At 43.8% G+C, this 20080-nt stretch overlaps 1 protein-coding gene across 4 annotated transcripts in view; it reads left to right on the forward strand.

The window, feature by feature from the left end:
- YPEL2 (yippee like 2) overlaps positions 1-20080 on the forward strand; it is a 188773-nt gene that overhangs the window by 60588 nt on the left and 108105 nt on the right. Inside the window, exon 5 of one of the 4 annotated variants that reach the window (XM_082372107.1) lies at positions 108-4809. The exons of the other annotated variants lie outside the window; for them this stretch is intronic. Coding sequence (XP_082228233.1) covers positions 108-197 — 90 coding nt within the window. The 3' untranslated portion in view covers positions 198-4809. Of the gene's footprint in view, positions 1-107; positions 4810-20080 lie in introns of those variants that run through there. 4 annotated transcript variants of the gene reach the window in all.

Below are 20080 nucleotides of genomic sequence, written 5' to 3' on the forward strand. Positions count from 1 at the left end.
AGTGGTCCTGGTACCTGTCATTGGCCCCGCCTTGGCTCCTGTGCTCCAAAAGTCATCTGCTTGTCTTCGGTCATTCAGTATCTTTTCTCTTCCTTTGTGTTTCCTAGGAACATGCCTTTGAAAGCAGCCAGAAATATAAAGAAGGCAAATACATCATTGAGCTAGCACACATGATCAAGGACAATGGCTGGGACTGATTGGAGAACATCTACCCAACCCAGTGTCCACGTGAATGCCATCCAACCGAACATTCTACCCAAGCGTGAGAGAGTGACTGAACACTTGGTTCCATCCATTTAGGGGCCTTGCCATCTGGGGCATTCTCCCACCCTGCCACCATCTTTCTGGTGACCAGCCTCTAAATTGCTGTCTCTCTGTCTCTTTGCTTTGTATCTGTTTGTGAGTTGATCCTGGCTTCTCTCTCTGTTCTAGTGTTGGCTGAAAGCAAAACAACGAAAGGAACAGATGCCTGCCCGCATGGCGGCAGCCCACTTTGATAAAGGCCCCAGGGCCCTTGAAGAGCTGCCTGATGGCCTCTTGTCAGGAGAACAGTGGCACAGCGCAGGGGTGTGAGGAAGAGGGGAACCATGAGGGTCCCGGGTGGGTAGGGGACGGGAGGGTAGAGGTAGGAACAAACTTGTGCTGCTCCTGGAGACCTGGGAACTTAGGCTTGAAATAATCGACTTGTCTAAAAGGACAAAGAGAAAAAAAAATACCTCATGACTGCATTCTCTCTGATCAGAAGCTTCTGTTCCTGACACCAAATGTGCCAGGTTAGCAAATGAGCACAAGAAGTGGCCCTAATTCTAGCTGGCAGGGCAGGGGCCGGCCTGGTTCCCCTGGGCCGAGCTGGGGAGTGTCCTGGCAGCAGTGAGTGACTCGGGAAAAGCCCAGATGGTTTTGATGACTCTGATGCCTCACTGCTCCTCTGGGTAATCATCTTTGCCTCTTCAGCCACTGTAGGTGACAGGAGAGGGGACTGCCATTTGCAATGGGTGCAAGATCCAAACGTCCCAAAGGCTTTGACCAGCAACCAAGTAAAGTCAGTGATGGAGGATAACAGGGAACAAAGGGGGGTGCAGTTTAGGAGCTCCTGCAGAAATGGCTCTGATACTGGGCCAGAGAAAATAAAAAGTAGAACCAGTTAGCAGTTCTGACTGACCTTTTCTTCTGAACCTTAGTAAGAGAAGAGCATTGTGGCAAGGAAGGGGGTGGGGTGGGGTGGGGCATTGCCGGGAATAGTTTAGGTTTGAACCATAACAGGTTAAGTGCATCTTTCTTCTTTGGTATGCAATGGCTTCACTGAGATCAGCAATTCTTTGTACGTAGAGTTTTGGGTGTTTTTCTCCAGTTCTATCATTGTAGATCGTGGAAAACAAAGTCTCAAGGCTTTGAGCTTAGTGATAACCTGGCTGGTAGATTCCTCATGCCCCTAGCTGTTCTCTTTTACTTGAATGTTTTGTGTGGAGACAGATCTGTCAATTTGATCCAGCAATGGGAAGGTCTCAGATTTGATGTCAAACGGCAAGTTATAAATTCCAGTATTACACCCCACTCCCCACCTCCCCATCCAAAGTTCGTTATATTAGGGAAGTGGAGAACAAATCCCTGTAAGGCTCTTGAGAGAGAGAGGAGTTTGTTACGTTTAATCAACACTGTGAAGTCTGTTCTACAGCAATTTAGCCAGTACATGGTGCATGACCGAAACTCATTTAACTGAGTTAATTTCATTGCTTAGACTGAAAATATTATTATTGCTAAGATATGTGTAGGTTTTGTTAGGTAATTCTCAGCATCTCATTCCCCAAGTAGGCTGATCCCATAGGAAAATTCACCTTAAAAGTCACGAAAGAGTGAGTTCATGGAGATGAGAACCTGTAAAATTCTTAACCAAGATTAAAGCAGCCAACCCAGGACATTTTCAGAATTGAGCCAAATTCCCAGAGGGGGCGAGTCTGTTGTGGAAATGCCTTTTTGAGTCTCTGTGTGTTGATTGTGGAACGAGGGGCTGAGATGGGTGTGGTCCTGCCCAGCCCCACGTTTAGCAGCAGACAGCTTCTGTAAGACAAAGAGGATTCTTAAAAATCGAATTTTGTTCCCGAAGGCTTCTTGCCCACATCTTTTGGTGCTTTTAGTAGCCTGGGAGATTAAGTTGTTCTCTCCACGTTACTAAAAAGCAGACTGAGGTTCAGAAGAAGTCTTTTCATTTGTGATCCCAGAGAAATAGTTCCTCTGGCTCCCAGGCCCCAGATCTCAATAAAAAAAAAAAAAAAAAAATTTCAACTTTCACATTCCTAAACTGGCTTGCCAGCATAGAAATCATAGATTCCCCTCCCCATCCCTGCTGAAGGCAGTGGCCCTCATTTCTGTATTTTGATTAGCCCCTTGACTCAGGAAACGTCCTGGCTATTGATAATCCTTTCCATAAAGAGAAGACGGTATGGGGGGTTGGGGAGGACATGGGTAAGTGTGTAAAAACGGAGCGTGGTGACATAGAAACTGGACATGAGATGCCCTAGAATTTTCAAGGGGCAGAGGAGACTGATGTGCCACTGTGTTTGTGGGGGTGGGGCCTCTGACTCTTACAAGGATCAGAGCAGGCTCCAGTTAGACCCCGGTTCTGGTATTTTCTTCAATTACTATCCATTGAGCATCCAATGGGCGCATGGCACCGTAGTTGGTGCCAGAGATCTGAGCAGCATGTTGCAACAGGGGAAGAAAACCCAACTCATTAGGCTTTCCCTTTGTGTCAACCAAAAGTGCTTCTTATAACTTTAGCTTCAGTCATGGCTTGTCTATCTACCGTCTATAGTATTGGAGAGACCGCAGCTGAGCGATGGAGATGCATCAACTCAAGGCCTCAGTCAGTTCATTTCTTAATTTCCTCACCAAATTATTGACTCAGAGCATAACCAAAGACCTCATCTATTCACCCCTGGGATGTTTGGGGAATTGGAGTTCAATGATAAAGCTAGGGTGGGGTGCAGGGAGTAGGGAAGGAGAGAAGAAGTGAGAAAGGAAAAGGTATAAAACCTTTTATTTATACTGAGGTTCAGAAGAAGTTTTATACCTCAGCCAGCAGCTGCCTTCATTTTCAACTGAAGTCCAACCGGCAGACTCTAGTTCCATCTCCCCTGTACCTCCCTAAGTCATATGGCCTCGGCGGTCCTGGATTACACCCAGCCTGCTGGGCGGGATATTAGTCTCAGGCTGCTGATGTCCACCGATCGTCAGCTGGGCCTGCCTGAGTGCTCCCCCAGTTCCCCTGACAGCAGAGTAAATCTTTACTGGTGGATCAGTGTGTAAAAGAGAGGTGTCCCCTTGACAAAAAGATTTTCAAGTGGATATATAAGAAACAGTTGCTTGTGAAATATACTTTTGTAAATAATATTTAATTTTTTAAATAATATATTTGGTGCTGTTTTCTCAGATCCCCTGAGAGCACTTTTTATTTTCATTTTTAAATGCTGTGGTTTCCTCTGCATTTCTTGAAGTATATCTTAAGGGAAACAGTGATCACCAATATACTCTTAAAAAAGAAAAAAGAAAAAAAAGATCTCCATCACTTTAGTCTGGACAGAGGCAATAAACCAATGCCTCTCTGCATTTCTTCCTAATGGAACAGACTCTGCAGTACATTACCAAGTTGAGAATTGAAATATTTTCTTGCACCACTCTTGGCTAGAAAAGAAAATAGATAAAATCAAATAAATTTAGTAACAAATTAGAGTGATTCCTCTTGTTGGAAGAATTTCCAACAGATTGGAGTCTTGGAGTCTTGTTTTTAAGTGTGTGTGTGTGTGTAAAGCACTTTGGATTGTGCCTCCTGTTTTCGTTTTTACTCGGGACACTGTACCTACAGTTTACACCTTGGGCACATAAGATTTTTCTTCTCTTTTTCTCTGGTGGTTTTGTTTCTGAGAGGACCAACAGCACAACCCTCGAGGATTTTGTTTTCCTGAGCGTGGAGCTGTTGCCTGTTTGCTCCTTTGTCTTTCTTTGTGTGCTCAACTTTTACAGACTGTAAAGGAAATCTGTTGTTGTGAAGATCAAGCAGAGTCAAAGCTGTGTTTCTCACTGAGATGTGAGTGTATTCATCATGAACCCAGGGCTCCAGCTGTTGTGGAAGCCACATCATGTTAAACATTAAACTGGTTTGGGTAGAAAGAACGTCAATAAAATAATACACATACCTTGGAGGTAAACACCTTTTTTTTTTTTTTTTTTTAAGGTCAGATTGCCTCAGGTTCAGGAAGAGGCTGGGAAATCAAATCTTGAACACAATCATCTTACATATTTTAAAAAAAGAGTCTGCTCAAATGAGAAAACATGGTAGTGGTCTAGTTCAAGGAAAGAGATATTTAATATTTAAAAATAAAATACAGTCGTGAAATTGGCCAGCAGTGACAGGTAAAGCCAAGAAGAAACAAGCTGTTCTCATATTACCAAATTCTATCTGTCCGTGTGTTTTTGTATAACATTTTGGTGAAAGTGAGAGTCAGTTCCCTTTTCCAACCTGCAGAGACTATCTTTCAATACAGACTCTATTTATGCTTGTGTTTACAAACTGTATTTGTTGGGTTTGGGTTTTTTTCTTTTTTTTTTTTTTAATTAAAAAAATTTTTTTTTCAGTGGCATTTTCAGGTCACTTTGCTTCAATAACAAAGATAATTATTTTCAAGTAATTTGTCTTCACCTTTTCCTGTATTTGTACATAGTGATTCAATATTAGAGAAAAGTGCATTGTTTCTGTCATATTTCCAATCTGTGTTGGTGCTCATTTGAGAAAATAAAGTTTTCAAATATTAATTCTTTGGAGGGCTCATCTGTCTTAATTGACCCGGCATGTTTTATCTTGACATTTAACATTTAAAGTAACTGACAGACCTGTAGGTGGTCATCTGTCTAACCCTATTCACAGAGCTGTCAACTGAGGCCCTGAGGGGTTATTTTCCCTAAGGACACTTGGCTGATTGATGAATACAAATCAGGTCTTCTGTTTATCTACAAACATTTCTCCTGGCTTTGGAGATCAGAAATGCAGAAATGTATCATTTCTGTCTACTAAGCCCCATATTCTTAGACTCTGCAAGCTTTTCTGTTTATACCAATTTTCTTTAGAGATAGAATTACATTAGGTGAAGGGAAAAAAAAGTAAAACAACAAAATAATGTCAAAAAGAGGCAACATTATCTCTGAATGGTTGGCTAACAAAGGGAGATAAATATTCACAGTTGTAATATATGGAAAATCAAGTCTTCTCACTCACTGGACAAATATTAAACATCTGTTAGGTTCTAGCCACTGAGTAAGGCAATTCAACCATCCTAATAAAGTAGCTGTCTTTTTCCCCAAGTACCTTTCCTCTAGTCTCGTCCATATGCACACACAACCTTGCATAGCTAGTCATTGTAAGTACGGTTTTAACAAGGCTAAACATATTTGCCTAGACATCATCAATTTATACTGTATCTTAAAGCACTTTTTCAAAAGCTTGCATCCATAACTTACAGAGTTCCTACCTTGTGCAGGCAACCAAAATAGCAAAGAGGATATTAAAGCCACACAAGTGTATGTGTTTGTGAGTTTTCACATTGGTGATAATATTTGAAAAGCTTATTCCCTATAAAATAGGAAATACCTTCTCTACGTCCCTAGACTTTTTACTTACCTATTCTGGGCCCAGCTACAGTTAACTTTTATTTGTCCTTGAGTGCATTATCTTATTCCTGTGACCTGTTTTGCTTCAATGCCTATGCCTGTTATCATTTCATTCCTGTTTGCCTTTGGCAGGCAGGGAGGAGAGAAAAGATAACATGTGCAGGAGACAACCAGTCTCAGACCAGCAGCCCTTGGACCCTCCTCACCTTTGCAAGCTCTCATAGCCCACAGTGGCTGTCCAGGAGATCACGCTGGAAGAAAGGGAGGGAAGAGCAGAGATGTTCATGGAGTGCTTGGTTTGCGTGAGACCCTGTGTTGGGTGCTTTGCTTCTGTGACCTCATGTAGGATCTTCACAGTGAGGTACTTCCTCATATCATTCTAGGAGTCCTTCCCACCCTGTGGGAAAACAGTGACAAATGCTGACCATCCTCATTTTGTAGATGACAGAATTGAGGTTTGCTAGTGACAGGATCAGGAATCATAGTCAATCTGACTTCACAGCCCTATGTTCTTTGTTCTTTCCCTACACCATGTTCCAAATTTCAGCCTCTCTCTTCTCCAGCCTTCTTTCTTTTTTTTTTTTTTTTTTGGGCCGTGCAGGATGTTTTTTTTTGGGCATGCAGGATGTTAGTTCCCAGACCAGGGATTGAACCCATGCCCCCTACAGTGGAAGCGTGGAGTCGTAACCACTGGACCTCCAGGGAATTCCTCTCTAGCCTTAATTCTAGTGTGGCTTCACAAGACACTTTCCCAGTACTGATGAACCTATTTGCAGGGCGGGAAAAGAGACAGACGTAGAGAACAGACTTGTCGACCCGGGAGCGGGGGAGTGGGGGGGCATGAATTGAGAGAGTAGCATTGACATATATACACGACCATGTGTAAAATAGATAGCTAGTGGGAAGCTGCTGTATAGTACAGGGAGCTCAGCTCTGTGCTCTGTGATGACCAGAGGGGTGGGATGGGGGGAGTGGGAGGGAGTCTCAAGAGAGAGGGGGTATATGTATACGTATAGCTGATTCACTTTGTTGTACAGCAGAAACTAACACAACATTGTATGTAAAGCAATTATACTCCAGAAAAAAAAAAGACACTTTCCCAGTCTGCCCACCATGACTGCCTAATAAATAGGGTTCAGGGAATGCAAATTAGAAAATTAAACAGAGCCACAAAGGTCAATGCTACCTAAAAAGTATTGTGTATTCCACAGCTGAATATAAGCAAGGCTTTGTTGTTTTTTAATACTCAGTAATGGATTACATATGTAATCCTTGGCCCCTTGATTAATAGTAGGTACTTAATAAGTGCTTGGTGAATACTGAATTAATGCGGAGACTTAACAGGTTAAGAAAAAAGTCTCTTTAACATGTTAGTTTCCCTAAGAGAAGAATGGAGAAGAGGTTAGCATTAAATATTACATAAAGTAAATGGTTACACTGTGAGCAATCAGTTTACTAATTTGCATTTATTTATTCAGCAAGTACTTTGGGGGCATCTATTATGTGCCTAGTCTAGTCAGGAAACTAACCCCAGGGAGCAGAAAAGCAGGGGTACTAATTGTGCTGAGTGAGAACAAAGGATTGTGCATGGCTTTCCCTACTGTTGGCCAAATATCTAGCCACACGGACCACGACCCTCAGGCAGCTGTTTCCTGCAGAAGCAATTGCTCATAAATCCTTTAATCTGAACCCAATAATAGTGTAGCAGAGCAGGGCACAGGGCAAGCCCTGGAATTAGAACACGTGGTTTCAAATACTGGTTTCCCTTAATAAAAAGGTAATCTATGGAAAGGGCTAGCCCAGTGCCAGTAAAGAGTCAATGATAATAAAATGATTGTTATCATTATGAATTGCTCAAGTCTGTTTTGCATTTGGAGTGGGATAAAGAAGACGATTGTATTTTGCTCTTTATGTATATTTTTTGTTTAATTTCAAAACAATCCCACGAAGCATCCCCATTTTACAGAGGAAGAAACTGAGGTTCAGAGAGCATAAATAACATGTCCATGGAAGAGCTGGGATTTTTTTTTTTTAACTCTTATTCTGATTCTGAAGCCCACACCATATCTGTGTCCCCAGCCTGCTGTTCAGGAAAAACGAATAACTACCAAATAGGAAACTTTCTGGCAGATCTGACTAAGCACACACCCAAAATGTCATGGCTATTTTGCTCTCTCATATTTTATTCTTTTTTCATGAAATGGAAACCATGGCTTTTCCACTGGAAGCCAAGAGCTTAGAACTGAGGAAGAGTTGTTGTATTATACCTTTATTTTACAGGATTTCACGGCTGTTGATTGCAGCACTATTATTTTTCATTTCTTTTGAGGGGAAAAAAAAGTGTTACTTTCAGTTGTTCAGACTGATTTAAAAGATAGAAACCCAAAAACTTACCCACGCCGAAGTGACTGAAGTATCCTAACACATGGCAGTTCTATGGGGCCATTAGGGGTGATGCTCCAGGCCAGCTTGAACAAGCCAAGGATTAAAAGTTCATGTTGCATGAAGATTCTTCTAATTCCCAAGTGACGTGGGATCATTTTTTTATGAGAGACAGACTAGCTAGAGAAGCTGAATTTTTCAAGGCATCAGCAAATTATTTGAAAACTATGACAGAACTAGCGAGTTATATTTATTTTGAATTAAAATCATGTTAATGTTTTATTCCAAGCTCAGATATTAGCAAGGTCAAATAGAAAGAAGGTTGCTTTGGAGTTGGACAGATGGGGATTTGAAGCCTGACTGCATGCTTATCCATTGATCACTTTGAGGAAGTCACTGCAATTCTCAGGACTAGTTTCCATCATTTGTAAACTGGGGGTACAAGCAACGATGCGTAAGTTACTGTGAGGATCAAATAACAGCCGTAAAGGGTCCAGCACGTTGCCCAGGCCAAATAGGCCTTAACATGTGTCACTTGTCCTTTTTTATTTGCTGAGTGATTGGAACTCACTGTTATGGGCACTACTAGCACATAGGATATTTAGGATCCAACAGTCATCCCTCCACAAAGGAGGCTGACACCCAGGGAGGTTAAGTAACCAACACTTGGTCACGGGCCTGGTAAGTAGCCAGAACTGGAACTGAAATACAGGGCACCTAGGCAATCAGGTGAGTGGTCCCTGCACCACGCTGCTTGCTTTTATTTCGAGAGGAGAGTGTGTACTTTTATGGGAAAAAAAAAAAAAAAAAAAGGAAGGGTGTCAGCTAGAAAAACATCCTTGCATTTTAGGATCCTGTTTGAAATGTTTGTAGTAACCATCTTTGGGTCGTCTTCAATAAAGCAAAATTTGCTCGTTATCCTTACACCCTGGACTGATGTGCTAGCAACCTGTGGGAGAAGAAGCAGGATGTTCTCAGATGAGCTCACCTCCGCAGCCTCCCTGGACTGCCTGCCTCCAATTCTGAGCCACTTCTCCAAAGCGCGGCCACACAAGCACAGCAACCAAGCCGCTGAATCAGGGATGTTTTATTTATGGCTTTAATAATGGAGTCTCTTGGGAAAACTTTGGTTTCCCATTCCCAGAAGCAAAAATTCATCTACAGAATGTTCTTGAAATTTATGACTGTTTATTTTTTTTTTTTCTACCATAATCTTTGAGCCACCTTCATAGTGTTTTAAAACATCCCTTCACAAAAGAAGGATAATTTGAGCTGATGTTCATTGGGCTGGTATGTTCTGAACCAAGCCAGCACAGTGTCAGAAATTGAGAATATAGGTTGATCACGCTGCTGATGACACAGTCCTATATTGAACATGGTATTTATTACCAAAACTGCCATGAGTCCAACAGGGGCTTGTTTTAGCTTTGTTCAGTTCCCAGACCCTTATTTCCATGACCATTGGAAGAATAGCACCCACATCTCCTGGAGGCACTCAGGCTTGAAGTCGTTTCCATGGTGACGAGACATACCCAGGGCTCAGGTTTCATTTCGTGTATATATCTCAACAATATTATAAAGAAATAGTACCAGCGAGAATGTCAGCCACATGAGAGAGGCAGGTTGAGGAGAGGGAAAGCCACTAACCTTCTGGGGCCCTGGCTATAGGAGGGAGCTCTGGGAGTTTCTGCTTAACCAGGGGGAGTTGGGTAGTCATCTTGCAAAGAAAAGGTCAGAGTTACCACTGACATAACTGGTTTGGACCTGTTGTGTCCAATGTATCAGATATTTCATCTTGCCTTGGGTAGAGCTAGATTCAGCCTGAGGGAGACTTACCTAAAAAAGCAGATAAGGCAGGCAGAACTCAACAGGGGAATGCCTGGAGAGATCTTTTCTGCCTGCGGGCATGAGACTACCAGGCACTTGGGGATTAAAAAGTAGGCTTCCAGGCTCTAGTTAGCTGTGTGACCTTGGATAGGTTGGTTACCTTTTGAGGCTCAGCTGACTCATCTGTGAAAGAGGGTTGTTGTAAGGACTGAGATGATGTGCATTAAGTGCCTGGCACCCCAGAGCTAAAGAAATGTCGGTTTTTGTTGCTTAAATAGTGGTAAAGGCAAAGCACGGATGTGTGCTATTCAAAGTGGAAAAATGCATGTGCACCAATAGTCAAATAACAAGGATTATTAGTAGGCTGGTTTATAATCATTCTTTTTCTTTGCATGCACTTTCTGAACATGTTTTATTTTATATTTCTTTATTTCTGTATATTTGGCAAATATTAAATATTCCCAAGGATAATAACTTACCCATTCTTTCAACAAGTCTTTTTTTTCTTTTATAAATTTATTTATTTTATTTTTGGCTGCGTTGGGTCTTGGTTGCTGCGTGCGGGCTTTCTCTAGTTGCGGCGAGCGGCGGCTACTCTTCGCTGTGGTGTGCGGGCTTCTCATTGCGGTGGCTTCTCTTGTTGCGGAGCACGGGCTCTAGGCGCACGGGCTTCAGTAGCTGTGGCACGTGGGCTTAGTAGTTGTGGCTTGCGGGCTCTAGAGTGCAGGCTCGGTAGTTGTGGCACATGGGCTTAGTTGCTCTGCGGCATGTGGAATCTTTCAGGACCAGGGCTCGAACCCGTGTCCCCTGCATTGGCAGGCGGATTCTTAACCACTGCGCCACCAGGGAAGCCCAGCAAGTCTTTTTGAGCCAGGCAGTGTGCTAGGGATAACTAGACTAGGTCCCTGCCCTCAGGGAGTTTTCTCAATCTCTTCAGGGAGTGCTTGTGTAACAAGGGAGAGAGAGGGTTGCCCAGTAAAGAAAAGCTCAGAGTTACCACAGCAATTACTGGCTTGGACTAGAAAGTATAGTTCTAGAAAGGCTTCACAGTGGCCCCTTGCTGCCTGTCTCCCACTGGGTCCTTATAGCACTTGACTCAGGCCTCTTCAGTGGCCCTTACCAAGTTTATTTTCTATCTCCTTCCTTAGGACTCCTTCCTGGGCAGGGACCCAGACTCTTTATAGCCGAGCAGTGAATGTTTAATGAACAAATAATCGTGAGGAGTTCCCTGGTGGCCTAGTGGTTAGGATTCCGGGCTTTCACTGCCATAGCCCAGGTTCAATACCTGATGGGGGAACTGAGATCCCACAAGCCGCGTGGCCAAAAAAAAAAAAAAAAAATTATGTGGATGTAAGGGATGGTCAGCCAGCCAACAAAAGAATTATTCCTTTCAATCCCAACCCAAAAGGAGACATGATATTTATTGAATGTACGTGGAGGAAAGGAAAGATTGCTTCAGCTTTTGCCTTCCTTCCACTGGAAACAATAAGGTAAATGAGAGAAGTTTACTTATTATTTATGTATTTATTTATTTATTTTCTGCCGCACCGCACGGCTTGCGGGATCTTAGTTCCCAGATCAGGAATTGAACCCAGGCCCTCGGCAGTGAAAGCACGGAGTCCTAACCACTGGACCGCCAGGGAATTCCTGAGAAAAGTTTAGAAGACAGGAAAGGTAACTAAAGTGGGCATGTTTTACATCTCCTGGTGGGAGTGAAGGTTCTTAAATGGTTTCATTCAGTCTAACCAAGTACAAGTGGTGGGGAGCATGGGGTGGTGGGCAGTCACTCATGTAATAGCAAGGCAGGAGGATTTCTCCACCTGGGGTAAGCCAGACAGAGAGCTGGGCAAAGTCTTGGGGGAACACACATGAGTCATTTCAGCTGTCTGGTCAGAGGGTGATGAGCAATCTGCTGCCCAAGGAAAGTCCTCACCAGTATGGCCTGGACGCCAACAAGTTGTGGTTCCCTATCACTCAGTCATAGGCTGGGAAGCTGGTGAACAGGGATTCTAATCCTTCTTGTGGGTCCCATTAAGTTCAGCCTCTACATCTCCAGGCCCCGCTAATCATTTCCTCTTCCTCTCTCTTCCCTATCTCTCAGGGTCTAGGGAATCCCTTTCAAGTGAAGGATAGAAGAGAGGAAATCTTGCTTTCATTTATGGTGTTTTCTCCCACATACCTTTTTCTTGCCTAAAGTCCTTTTTTCTTACCCTTGATGACCTAGGATTTTGAAACTCGAAACTCAAAAGCTAAAGAAATACAAATATTTTTTCAAATCAGATGTAATTTACAGACAGCAAAATTTACTTTGTTAGGTATACAGTTCTATGAGTTTTGACAAATGTGTACAGTCATGTAACTAATCATCACCACAATCAATATAGAGAATGTTTCCATCACCTCAAAAAGTTCCTTCATGTCCCTCTTCTAATGAACCTACTTCTCCCATCCCCAGCCCCTGACAATCACTGATCTGTTTTCTGTTCCTATAGTTTTGCCTTTTCCAGAAGGCCATGTAATAAGTAGCCTTCTGAATCTGGCTTCTTTCCTAATGCTTTAACATAATACTTTAGAGGTTCATCCATGTTATTGCATGTATCTGTAAGTCATTCCTTTTTATTGCTTAGTAGTATTTCATTCTATGGATATACTACAGTATTTTCACCAGTTGATGAACATTTGTGTTTTTTCCCGTTTCTGGCTGTTATGAAAAAGCTGCTTTTAACATCTGTGGACCGGTTTTGTTATGTATTTTGTATATATTTTCACTTTTCTTGGGTAAATGCTTAGATGTAAGATTGTTAGGTCATATGGCAAGTGGATGTTTAAATTTAGAAGAAACCATCAAACTTTTTCCAAAGGGGCTGTGCCATTTTGCATTCCCGCCAGCAGTGCGTGAGAGATCTGGTTGCTCCACATCTGTGTCAGTACTCAGAATTGTCTGTCTGTTTATTTTTCAGTTTAGTCATTCTGATAGATGTGGATACTCATTTTTTTTTTCTATCTGATTTTTACTGACACATTTCTCCTTTGGGATAAATGTGCAGAAAATCCTATCTGACCAAATAAAGCCAAGAGGAAATTTAAGAGTAAATTTACATAATAAGCAAAAATATATTTTGCTTCATAAGAAAACAGAAAGATAAGAATGAAAAAATGAAGGTGTGAGGAGCAGGTGTTGGGAAGAGGGACCGAGGTGTGGGGTCTCATAACCCTTCCAGTATGGTTCCTTTTTGTTACCCATCTAGGTAGGACACATACCTTTGGCCAAATTTTCTGATTAATCCATTTGGAAAAATTCACTTCTGCTCTCAGCATATATTATAAAACCCACCACTTTTTGTTAACTCCTGTTTTCCACCTTAGTCTCCTTTAAACCAGAAATGCCAGCTCTCACAGAAAGATGGGTGGGACAATGGCATTGTTAAAATAGCCACATGGAAAACGATTATAAAAGATTACACATTCAAAGGAAGACCTCACCCTTGACCCAAAATTATGTTATTTTTTAGTTCTTTAGAAAGTGATTTGACATGAAGAGTCTTTGAATTTTTTTGAGGACTCATCTTGTTCTTTTCCTTGTCACTCCTCATTCACTTCATTGGCACACACATTTTCAGGATAATCTTGCAATTTATATCTCGGCCATTTAGTTCCAGGCTCCATTGAGACTATTATGACCTCTGAAAGAGGCTGTTTGAATCGAGATCCAGAAAACTCAGGTCTGAAATAGAGACTATAACCCTCTCCTTATGCATGAGAATCGAAAGGAAGGCATTCCTTCCAGCTGTATTTGGGACACACACCGGGGGCTTTGTTTATCCATGGTTGCTTTGTACACCTCTGTGCAGCCAACAAAAGGAACAAAACACCCCACACCCTACCCTGACAGTCTATGTCCCACTTCCTTTCCTCCAAGGAGAAATTGCTGCTTGTATCCAAAGCTGCTTACACCCATCACCTCTCTTTTACCAAATGCAAGGGACAACAAGGGGGCAGAGGGGTGGGAATTTTGAAGAATTCAGGTAATCTGCTGACTGGTTGGCAAGGCTTATTTTTGGTTTCTAGGTAATAAATCATGACTTACAAGCTGAAGGCTACTCCTGGCTTCAGCCATCATCTGCCACCATACTCCCCAAGGCCCTGTATCCGGGGTGACCCAATACTTTGGCAAATGGAGAGCATGCTGAAACTGAGCGTTCATGTTTGAGAACCAGACTCTAGACATTTGGTTCAAAAAGTGATGGTGACACAATGGGGTCAAGCGAAGCTGTCAGGAAAATAGCTACTAATAATAGCTCATATGTATTGAGCACTTGCTCTGTGCCAGCCACCAAACGCTCCACATGGTCTTTTATTTTATTTTATTTTATTTTATTTTATTTTATTTTTTTAAAGATATGGCAATTTATTATTTATTTATGGCTGTGCCGGGTCTTCGTTTCTGTGCGAGGGCTTTCTCTAGTTGTGGCAAGCGGGGGCCACTCTCCATCGCGGTGCGCGGGCCTCTCACTATCGCGGCCTCTCCCGCCGCGGAGCACAGGCTCCAGACGCTCAGGCTCAGCAATTGTGGCTCACGGGCCTAGCCGCTCCGCGGCACGCGGGATCCTCCCAGACCAGGGCTCGAACCCGCATCCCCTGCATTGGCAGGCAGATTCTCGACCACTGCGCCACCAGGGAAGCCCTGGTCTTTTATTTTTTTGGCTACGCCACACGGCTTATGGGATTTTACTTCCCCGACTAGGGATCGAACCTGGGGCCCAGGCAGTGAGAGCGCTGAGTCCTAACCACTGGACCGACAGGGAATTCCCATGTTCTTTTTTTTATTAGCCCTCTCATTAGCCCTATGATAGGTCCTACTGATATTATTAACTCAGTTTTACTGAGGCTTAGTGAGAGAGTGACTTTTACCTAAGGGCCCATAGCAGATGGTAGAGCCAAGTTAAAACCAGGTAATGTGAGGGACTTCCCTGGTGGTCCAGTGGGTAAGACTCTGCACTCCCAATGCAGGGGGCCCGGGTTCAATCGCTGGTCGGGGAACTAGATCCTGCAGGCATGCTGCAGTTAAGACCCGGTGCAGCCAAAATAAATAAATATTTTTTAAAAATGTTAAAACCAGGTGATGTGAGTCTTCATTCTTAACAACTGCTAAATTCTATCTCAAATAGAGCCCCATTGCAGCAAAAATCCACAGGTAGATAAGTCTAACAATGGGAAAATGTGAGGACCAAAATTTCCCAGATTTTGAATTCTACTTCGAAAATCAATTTCAACAAGTCATTCATTTATTCATTTAACAAAGATTTATGAACATGTACAGATGCTGGGCATACAATAGTAACAAGATAACTATGGTTCCCGCCCTCATGGACCTTACAATCTTAAAGAGAAACAGTTTGTAAAGAGACAATTACAGTAAAAAATGATGTATTTTTTATCAGAGCTATGAAGGCACAATGCCAAAGAGAAGGAAGAGGAGCCTACATCTGATTGTGAGAGTGAGGAAAAGCAGCTGAGTCTCAAAGAATAAAGAGAAATCACCCAATAGACAAAGTGTGTATTTGTGTGTGTGCCTGCACACATGTGTGCACAGGTGCTCGTGCATATGGGGTGGGGTATTGCACAGAGGGGAAAAGGAAGCATAGTATTCATACCTGAGAGCAGGTGTTTGGTGTGCCTGGAACACAGGGTTCAAGGGAAACAGCAGGAGAGGAAGATGAGGCTGCACAAGGAGGTCAGGACCAGGTCTGTGAAGGGCCTTATAAGGGCCTTTAACTCACAGGCAACAGGAAACCATTAAAGGATTTTGAGCAGAAGCATGACATAGTCAGATGGGCATCAAGGGAATTCCCTGGTGGTCTAGTGGTTAGGACTCTGCACTTTCACTACCGTGGGCCCAGGTTCAATCCCTGGTTGGGGAACTAAGATCCAGCAAGTCAAATGGTGTGGCCAAAAAAAAAAAAAAAAAAGGATGGGTATCAAATTCCAACTTGGTCATTTATGGAAGGAGGCATGGGGGCAGGGAGATAATTTAGGACGATGGGGCAATTTCGAAGATGAGAAAAGATAAAATGCCTAACCTGGGGCAGTGCCCCTGGGGACAGGGAGGAGGAGACAACGGGAGTATGATTAAGAAGACAGAATCCCTGGAGTTGAGGACTGTTTCACCATGAGGTAATGTAGTGGTTAACTGCATGTGGCTCCAGACTGCACTGGTTGCATACACTTCATAGCAATGTGACTCGGCCAAGGTATTAATACTTAAACCCATCTGCCTCGGTCTTCTCATCTATAACATGAGGACACAATAGTACTTACAGCAAAGGGTTGTGGCTAACATTAGATGAGATCCATGCGTCGAGAACAGTGTCTGGCACAGTAAGTGCTCAACAAGTTTTCTGTATACATCATTTTAGTATGAGAAGGGGAGGAATCTAGGCTGGGTCCCGGGTTCCTGACCTGGGTCACTGTCAACGTCAGCTAAGTGCAGGCTACTCTCCCTGAGAAGGTTGTAATCTAATAGAGCACCTACTGAAAAAACATTGTGAAACTGTTCCTAATGGGCCACAACTAAGATTTGATGTACTTGTTGAGCCACGGAAGTAATAAGTGACACTCCTGAGTAGCTCCAGGTTCTGGGCTGCCTGACTCATAGCAAGATTTTCTGCCTTTGTTCTCAGAAGATATTTTTCAAATATCAAAAATATTTCATGTGATCCTAATGCTCTTAAAGTAATCCCAGATCACTGAAAAAAGTACTAGGTACTAGGAAATGCTCCCTGAAAAGATAATATCTTCAAATATCTAAGTTTTTATTTTAAATTTAACAAAGCTTTCTAGAACTTTCTATGTCTCCCCCGCCCCCCGCCCCCCCCCCCCCACCAAGTGAATTCTATCTCCTCTGAGTTCCTGGGAATAACTTTAGTGGGAATTTATGCTTGGCTCTTCTATTTTTTTCCTTTCAGGAGTAGATCTGAATCTACTCCTCCCAGTTTGAATCTCTTACTTTCAGAGAGACACTATAGTATAAATGATTTTCAGCATGTGGTGTTGCCTTCTAGCCATCCATCTGTTCATCCATCCTTGGATCCATCCATCCACCCACCCACCCATCCGTATACCCACCCAGACTCTTTGACTGTGTGGTACACTGGTGAAGAGCCTAGAGTTTGGAGCCAGAAACACCACTATTAAACTTTACCACTTAGTACCTATGAGACCTTGAGGCTGTCATGTGACCTCTCTGAACCCAACTCCTTGTTTGTAAAATGAGGATACAAACAAGTATCTCCTCGCATTTCTCTTGTGAGAATTAAATGAGAATGACTATTAAGCATGAAGCACAGCACTGGGCATGGACTACATTGGTATGTGGTTGCCTTTATTATTCTACAGGCCAGACATGGTGCCAGTCACTGAGCACACAGCAGTGAACAAGAGAGTTAGGGGCCCGGCCTTCATGGAATGTATAGTCTAGAAGAGGAGAAAGACATGGAATTAGTCATTTCTCCCAAACAATCCCATCTCATTAAACAGTACTACTATTCTCCCAGTTTATTAGGTTCAAAATCTAGGAGTCATCTTTGGTTCCTCTCTATCAACCCCCCATTCCCCCTCCCCACACACCCAGCCCCCATATCTAACCCATAGCTAAGTCCTGTTAGCTGTACCCTCAAAAGATATCTCAAATCTGGCCAGTTTTTACCATCTCCTCTTGCCTGGACTCATGGCAACGACCTCCTTAACTGGTCTCCTTACTTTCATTCATGCACCTTATAGCACATTTCCAAGAATAGCCACAGGGATCTTTTCAAAGCTTAAATCAGGGACTTCCCTGGTGGCGCAGTGCTTAAGAATCTGCCTGCAAATGCAAGGGATACGGGTTCGGGCCCTGGTCTGGGAAGATCCCACGTGCCGCGGAGCGACTAAGCCTGTGCGCCACAACTACTGAGCCCATGTGCCACAACTACTGAAGCCCGCGCACCTAGAGCCTGTGCTCCACAACAGAGAAGCCACTGCAACGAGAAGCCCACGCACCGCAAAGAAGAGTAGCCCCCGCTCGCCGCAGCTAGAGAAAGCCCGCCTGCAGCAACGAAGACCCAACACAGCCCCCCCAAAAAATAAAATCAAAGCATAAATCAGATGTTGCTGGTCCTCTGCTTAAAACCCTGCAGTTAGAATAAAATTCAACCTTCAAGGCCCTACTTGCTCTCATACCTGTGGTCGCACTACCACAGCCACATGGACAATCATTCTGTGCCTTGAAGCATGAAGCTCTTCCCATCCTCCTATGCCTGCCTCCTCCTCACCCACCAGGTCTCTGCTCAGATGGCATCTCCTCAAAGGGGCGTCTCTGACCACTGCACCTCATTACCCCCACCCCCATCACTCTATCCTCTTACCTTGTTTTATTTTCTTGATATCACTTCTCTTTTTTTCTCTGTCTCTTTCTCCCTCCTGCCCTTCCCTCCTTCCTTCCTTCCTCTTTCTCCCTCCCTCTTTTAAAAATCTCTACATATAACTGGTCTCCATGAGGGACAGGACTTTGTCTTCTTGCCTCCATATCCATGTGCCTTGAATAGTACTCGGCACATAGTTAGTGCTCCATAAATATTTTCTGAATTAATGATTGAAGGACTGAGTGAATAGTAAAGTCTGTGTGATCACAAGAACAGTATGGCTGGGGCAGCGTGGTGATGCCTGCTCAACTATGTACTGGAAAAGACTTCCATCTGTCTCAAACTGAAATTCAGTCCTGCCTGATAGCAAGAACTTGGACTAGAATTTTCTCAGGATTCCTTCCAATCCGAGCTTCTGGGATCCATGCCTTTTACTGTGTCCTGAAGTGTCCTCCTTTCACCTGGTTCTCAGCAATACTCATATTAAAGAGCTGCTGTGGCCAAATGGTTGGTGAAATGGAGACCTGGCCACCATTCTTGAAAGAGCAATGGATCACCTTCCTAAAAGAGGCATTGCCAAAACTCTACTGAGGTTATTTTATAGCTGATATCATAACAAAGGCTCCCATTTGTAGTGCACTACTACATTTCATCCACCTTGCCTCCCTCTTGGCTAATTCTTACATCCAGTCTGCAGAGTAAGCAATTTCCCCCTCCTCGTCTTGCATGTAAGGAACCTGAGGCCCAGAGAAGACTCCTGACTTGCCCAAGGTCACAGAGCTGGTTAAAGTGGGGAGCTGGGGGGCTTCCCTGGTCCAGTGGGTAAGACTCCGTGCTCCCAAGGCAGGGGGCCTGGGTTCGATCCCTGGTCAGGGAACTGGATCCCGCATGCATGCCGCAACTAAGAAGCCCACATGCTGCAACTAAGAGTCCACATGCTGCAACTAAAAGATCCCACATGCTGCAAGGAATATCCCGTGTGCTGCAACTAAGACCTGGGGCAGACAAAATAAACATAAAAATATATATATATTAAAAAAAAAAAAGTGGGGAGCTGGGATTCAAATCCACGTCTGTCTGGCTCTGATATCTGGGCTGGTTCCCCAACAGTCTAGAGCAGGGGTCCCCAACCCCCGGGCTGCAGACCAGTAAGGGTCTGCAGCCTGTTAGGAACCAGGCCACACAGCAGGAGGTGAGTGGCGTGCCAGCAAGCAAAGATTCACCTGCTCCCCATCGATCCCCATCTCTCCCCGTCGCTCGCATTACTGCCTGAACCATCGCCCCCGCTCCGTCCGTGAAAAAATTGTCTTCTACGAAACCGGTCCCTGGTGCCAGAAAGGTTGGGGACTGCTGGTCTAGAGGGCCAACTCCTTAATGTAGGTGGTAGATGGCACTGATGTCAACCTAGCTGATACTAATTCAGGAAAACAATCCTGAGATAAAGAGTTGGAGAAAGAAGACTCTGTAATTAGCCTGCTGGCCCAGCAGGAATGATGAGTTTTATCTACTGCAGGTCAGAGCTATTTGGCTTCTGGAGATTCAAGGACAGAATCCTATGGGGACCTTGGAGAAAACTGTTTTCAAAGACAGTGAGCCTGGGCTTCTCTGGGCTGTGCCGGTGGTGGGCAATGTCCTCACCGTAATGAGAACCTGCCAGGTGAGAGGAACAAGGAAGGGTTTGTAGGGAAACATGTGTGCCAGGAAGGCCCTGGACAGAGGACAAATGGGTGCTGGGGTGCAGGAGAGGGAAGAGAAGTAGATATGCCCACAGTATCTACTTCTTTTGTAGTCCCCTTCCTTCTCCCAGGATA

The sequence above is a fragment of the Balaenoptera borealis genome (genome assembly GCF_965194805.1).
Source record: "Balaenoptera borealis genome assembly, chromosome: 20".
NCBI lineage: Eukaryota > Metazoa > Chordata > Mammalia > Artiodactyla > Balaenopteridae > Balaenoptera > Balaenoptera borealis.